Source organism: Clavelina lepadiformis, chromosome 5, assembly GCF_947623445.1.
Source record: "Clavelina lepadiformis chromosome 5, kaClaLepa1.1, whole genome shotgun sequence".
Classification (NCBI taxonomy): domain Eukaryota; kingdom Metazoa; phylum Chordata; class Ascidiacea; order Aplousobranchia; family Clavelinidae; genus Clavelina; species Clavelina lepadiformis.
In genome coordinates this window covers 5763601-5770128 of record NC_135244.1, presented here as the reverse complement: position 1 = coordinate 5770128, position 6528 = coordinate 5763601, and the positions used below count along the sequence as shown (strand labels likewise).

The window sequence follows — 6528 nt, the reverse complement described above, 5'->3', positions numbered from 1 at the left end:
ATAGGTAGATAATTAATTAATTGGCAAGAATGAATCTATGCGAAAAATCGGGCCGATGGACAGACTACAACTACAAAGGAATCACGTGCTGCCATATGGTCCAGTAAAATGCAAGCAAGAAAACCACACTTCTAGGAAGGCACCGCTTTATCCGTCAGAGAAAAAAAAAGAACATTCTGCTGTTAAATAGAGTTCATCTCAGTCCGTGCATTACAAAATATTAACATCTGACATTTTCTTTTGTTTTTTTCGTTCTCTTTACATTATTTTACATCACTAATTCAATTTTATCCTTATAATTAGGTGCTGCACAGTGAGTGGCTGAGTGCGCACATTTAAACCTCGACTCGCATGAAATCATTCATAGACGGACATGGATCGGTCAAGTTATGGCGTCATAACCACCATTGTTTGGTCGTAAACAAATTCATTAATTGCAATTTTTCCTGTCACTGACAGAGTAATCGATAGCACACTGGGAGTTAACTATTATTTTTTGATTTTTTTTTTGTTTCATTAGGTGTACTTAGAGTACTGAGGTGGTAATGATATTGATACTATTGTGGTATTAAAAGCAATAAGTGTACTGATGAAGTAATCTGATGCTTGTGAAGAGAAATTATAAGTTAACCCTAGAGTGCCAACCAATATTCTGCGTTCTATTTTATTACTATACTGTATATACTTATTACATGCTGTATTTGGCCCGTGTGGAAAAAAATTATTTATCCGTATTTGGTGCACAAAATGGGTCAAAAAAGCTACTTGGTAAGCTAAATAATTCCCAAACTGTAATATTTGGTGCACACTTTTTTTGCTTACTGGTGAACATTACTCTGTCCGGTGTACAAACACCTTACGTTCCATACAGGGTTAACACGGTTCAGCCACCATCATTCTGAAAATGGCAATATCAATTAACTAAATTAACATCTGTATTTTCGCCTGAAACCATAAAAAACATTGTTGCATTTGTAACCTAGTTTTAAACAGCAACGCGATTTAACAAATGAAAATGAAATTGAAAGGCAAGCTGAATTCAACAAAATTATTTCTGTGGTTATAGTATTCATTTCAGTCATTAAAATAAGAATTTAGTACAGTACAATGACAGAGCTCGGCAAATATAAGAAATGTCAAAACACCATTTCACTTGTTATACAAAACACGAGGCATAAGCTTACAGAAGTGTCGCATTTCCCTTGCGTGTCGAACGTTAAAATAATGAGCGATCACGTTTGCGTGTGTCGTTCTGCGGCTGTAGCAAGCCTTGTTCACGGTAGTAAGATTCAGTGTGTTGCGATGTCCAGTGGACTTTGTTTCTTGATGCGTAAAAAATATATACAATAGTTTTCTCATGCTCTTGGAGATGTATAACACGTCGGTTAGGCGATCAAGACTTCATCACATCAACCAGGTAGCAATGCCATTAGTTCTGTTGTTTTCGAATTGGCCTTGTTGCTTATATTGGAGATAAAATTTCTTGAAAGCTACCTCGTTGACTAGCGTTTGTAGTTTGCTGATCTTGCTGTTGAAACTTGGTCATCAAAACTTCATTTATAGCTGGTAACATTCTTTCTCGCCCTATATGCAACTAACTCAACAATTTCGAACTCATCGAGGCACCATTTATTACAAATGAACATTTTTTTTGTGTTGCTTGTGTGAAATATTACACAACAAACAGATCTGTCATAATGACCGCGTATGTTGGCGGTTATTGTTGGAATATGAACGATTACGATCGAACATGATAATTTGTTTTACTTCTGCTTCGATGATAGTTCTTTTTTCTCAAACGGCGTGACTATGCTGTTGGTTGCTTATTTCTGTCTACCGGTATACAAATTACGAAATTTTAAAGTTCCCATTTTATTTATTATCAGACACGAAGGCTTTCACTTTCGGGCAAAGCTTACTGAATGTTACATTGCGCAGTAGTAACCAATAAAATCGATCACGTAAAAAGGGGCAATTGCAAACAACACGAGAGTATATATAGGGCACACCAGTTCAAGCGAGGTAATTTATCTGACGTCATTGCGTAGTCTTAATAAGTGAGTGAGAAAAGTAACAGCTCATTACTCGTGACGTAACCGTCACACCCTCCACCAGGCACCAGCCACCGAAGCAAGAAAAGTAAATACACAATTCAACCCTTGGCCTTGTACATTAACAGCTGTGACAACATGACTGACACAAAACTAGCCAAAACGCAATATTTCTTCTTTAAAAATGAAACAATTACTCTGATTAGACCATAAGTATCAATAAACGTACAAAGCTTTAAAAAAGGAATGGTAGCTCAAGGGCCTATTATATTAGTAAAAGGGGGAAGTTTCATAATACACTAGAAAGTTTTCCATACTAAAATTTTGAAAAAATTCGCTAAAGGTAGTAAAAAGTTGGAAAAATCATTCTTTTAGTTACACATCCACACCCACTTTTGTAAAAATATAAAGGAGAAAAAATATTTAATCTATTGCACAAAATTATTGCCAGAAGTCACCATCAAAAATCACAAAAAAACTGCATGCAGTATAACACCATCAATTAATTATCCTTTGGTGATGGTCCCTTTTAGTTTAACTACATCATGTGCTTATCAGCTTTACATTAACTTAACCGGATTGCTGGTCAACACTTCATTCAGCTCTTGCTTCGACTGAATTCTTGACAATTGTTTGCTGTATGGTTGATAACAATTGTCAGAGTACAGTGATGGATAGTACTGTCTATACACTATGTAAGCAATGGAAAATCCAAGAATGGACCCAACAACCACATCTGTAATAAATAAACATGTCTTCACAATTGATTGGCAATAGGTTTTTGCGATCACAATAATTGAATGATACTGTAGATCAGGGGTCGGGAACCTTTTTGGCGAAGGAGCCATGAAAGCCACATATTGTTAATTTTATTTCCGTTAGAGCCATATAATATTTTTCAACACTTAATGCAACTAACGTGTGCAGTTTTAAGCAAAACCAACTATTTTAGACAACGGTAAATGTCTGAATTTACTCTTTAATAACATGCTAATTACTGTTAATGCGATTTCTGGTGCTGCATGGTACAGAAATTACAAAACTACAAATAACAGAAAAGTTTTATTCGTAACAATTGTGCTAAGAAATGCGAGCTTAGATTTATCTGCGAGCCAGATGCCGTCATCAAAAGAGCCATATCTGGCTCGCGAGCCATAGGTTCCCAACCTCTGCTGTAGATGCATAGTCATATGAATTTTGTAGAGGTTTTAACCCAAAAACAATGCTTTTATTATGGTACTCATTTTATCAATTAGGTGACAATACCTACCTTGCCAATGGTGTCGGTAATCACATGTCCTGCCTATAGCAATTATAAGGGCAACAATAAGTGGAGTGAGACAAACGCAAAACCTCCATGACCTTTCTCGTCCATAAGAGTTGAAACATTGGAGTTTACCAGCCATGTATAGAGCACAAAATCCCAAACTTACAAAAGAAACTGCAAAAATTTGATACAAATTAATACATAATAGATAAAAACTTTTAGGACAATTGAAATGATCGGAAATAAAGAGTGAATGCAATGGTTAATAAAAGCATAGGAGTTAGTAGAATAGAGTTTCCGCTGCCTATGTCAGCTTACAGGATGAGTGTCCACTTGGAAAGCTTTTTTGTCCCTCAATAATCACATCTACATCACCCGTACACTTCAAATCAAAAGTAGATGGTTGATCACTTGGTGGCTCACCATTCGGAAAACACCTACACAGTGATAGATCATTGGAAGTGAAAAAAATACGAGCATTGATCGGCAAAACGCTACCTTTAAATTTTACTCCGTGAAAGTAAAATGTAGTAACACTAAAACACAATCCTAAAGCAACTTTTGTGAGGATGGCCAAAGGCAGTTGCAGCGAACTTGATACTTTGCATGATTGTTGGTGGCACCTTTCACCCTTGTGCAAACAGTTGCTAAGTGTATGTACGGTATAGAACTGAAGATATATGTTATATTATATGGCACATCGTTTCACTTAAAAGTGATTTTCCTTTATAGTAATCTACTACCGTTAGTGTTTCGTTCTATTATAAATGCTTATTGAACAAAATCAGGAAATTAAAATTTTGTACAGATACATATGATAACTTGGTATGATATGATTGATGACACATGGCGACTGTAGAAATCAGCAGTACCTGAAAAAGAAATCAGGGCGAGGCCTTCCTACCATCAGTTTGATGCAGTTTGTTATGTTGCCATTGAGGATAATTGCAAACGATGAACATAGCAAAGCGGGAAAAATATCATTTTGCGAACCTCGGAAAATACCACTGAACACCATGATTGTTAACAAAGGAACACAGAGAACAATTGCCTGCATATTTAAGAAAGATGTACTGAAACGATTTAAAAAATAAAACTGTAAAACTTATAGGCAATAGCAATGCCAATAATGATATGGAAGTTAAATTTACATACAAGTAACTTGAATGTTGTAATTCTTTGAGCAGTTGAAATTGGATTTTTGTACAGCCACCATTCTTCTGGCTGTATGATTCGTTCAAACGCCTTTTGTTCCTCAGTATATCTAATAAAGGGTAGAATTTTAAATGCAGTAGCCGTACACTCATGCACATCATATATCTGGAATAAAATTCCATTGACGTGGAAGACTACTGCAGTGCTGTAACAATTTACATCTACAGACTAATTCCCTGGTCTGCATTTTGTGGCAGCTGCACACCTGAGATAAATTTTATGTGCTGTTTATGCGCACTTGACCTTTGTAAACTTTTAATTTGGGGGCCAAATACATAGTTGTTCATAAGAGATTATATTCAGGCAAATTTGGTTGTGCACTTCTGCACTACACTTAGGAAATCTATATAAATGTTAGATAGTCACTGGGCAGATGGAGAAAGACTAAATGCACACTTTGAGATAGTGGGTCAACACTAATCTACAGTTCGTAATAACACCAACCTATGAATGTATGAAATTCACAACAAAAAATTAATCTAAAACTAATCCCACCTAACCACGGCTCTCATTTTTATGACTAAATTACTCCCAAAAATTCCTCACTTCCACAGATGAATGTCACTACTTCCTGTATTCAGTAGATTAGTGTTAACCAAGTAGAGCCTTAGTGGGTTTGCAAGAGGGTTTGAGCGATGAGGAATCATCACCGGGTTTAAGTCGTGCAAAGATTATTATGTACAATACCATACCCAAGGTCTTCGTGAATCCTGCCACGAAATACAGACCGGCTAATCCATTTATCATAAAACACAATTTGTTACGCTAAAAAGAGAAAGCACTAGTTTTCTATGAAAACCTTTCACAACATTTTAGTCATGTTTTATTAGTATCGACTGCTGGAGTAGCCAGGAAGAAACATAAAACAACTATACACTATAAGTTTACTGGTATATTAAGTCATAAGTCGGGTAACTTACAAAAAAAGACCGATTAATAAGATTCTTAGTAATATTTCAGATATAACAAATATGCCTTTTTGACCGAGAAGAGCCATCCTACTTTCCTTTTTGTAAACAAGTAAATTTATTTTATCATCTAGATCAGTGGTTCCCAAACTGTGGGTTATGACCCAAAAAAGTGTCCCAAGCTTCAAAAAATGGGTCGTGCTGAGGCAATGCAAATTTATGATAAAATAGAGAGTTTCATATTAAGTGGACAACAGTACCACTGTTAGTTTGTGTTTGTCTGTAACGAACATGTACTTGAGAAAAGATTAAAAGGGTAGCCTAGACTAGGCCTACATTGTTGATATTTAATATGAACTTAGCAACTTACTGCAAAAAATGATCTGTACAATCATTATTTTTTCGGGTTAAAATACGTTGTTTGAGGGGCAAGGTGTTCACCAAACTCAGATTTGGGTCGCGCTCAAAAAAGTTTGGGAACAGCTGATCTAGAATCTGCACCCCCCACTCCAATGTTCAATAGCAATATTAAATGAGCACAGGCTACTATTTTCTTGTGATGTCACCAATTGCTGTTTTTGTGTAGCACCCTGCAATTTGTGACGTCACGTAGTTCCTGATCTGAATAGCACATTGCTAGCAAATCTTCAAAAAGCCACAGAAATATTTTTAAAAAAGATCTACCGGTACATCTGCTAAATGTTGAATTCTTAAAGTTGCATGGGTTACACCGCCACCTGTCTGTTAGTTGTATAATTTAAGATGTTTTTGTTCACGTTGCAATTATGACATAATTGGAATCGCCTTGATTTTGTTCATTCACTATAGATCCAACACATTACACTAACTACAATTCATGTAGCAACATATGTCACCTTTTGTACTTGAATCGATTTAAAGCTGCCTGTGAGCTGTATTGGAAACGCCCTTCCAAGGAGTCAGATATATTAATTGAAATTGTTTATCGGAGTTAAGCTACTCACGGCTACTATAGTCAGTTCGGCGGCGTACTACGCATATCCAAACCTCTCCGATACGTTACAGTTACATGATAGAGTTTCTTCAGATAAGTTTTGCAGAGCTTTCT

At 36.0% G+C, this 6528-nt stretch overlaps 1 protein-coding gene across 3 annotated transcripts; it reads right to left on the bottom strand.

Moving 5' to 3' along the window:
• Positions 1-1856: 1856 nt before the first annotated feature.
• Positions 1857-6132, bottom strand: LOC143459994 (phospholipid phosphatase 5-like). Of its 3 annotated transcripts, XM_076957332.1 has the most exons (7): positions 5812-6132; positions 5454-5539; positions 4474-4582; positions 4191-4369; positions 3637-3755; positions 3322-3492; positions 1857-2787 (listed from the first exon to the last, which is right to left on the bottom strand). In XM_076957332.1, the coding sequence occupies exons 2-7, from the start codon at positions 5528-5530 to the stop codon at positions 2612-2614; spliced, it is 831 nt and encodes a 276-aa protein (XP_076813447.1). In that variant the 5' UTR covers positions 5531-5539; positions 5812-6132; the 3' UTR covers positions 1857-2611. The 3 variants fall into 3 exon arrangements, with proteins under 3 accessions (XP_076813447.1, XP_076813446.1, XP_076813445.1); XM_076957331.1 differs by having other exon boundaries at positions 5454-6131; XM_076957330.1 differs by lacking the exons at positions 5454-5539; positions 5812-6132 and adding an exon at positions 5080-5445.
• Positions 6133-6528: the final 396 nt, after the last annotated feature.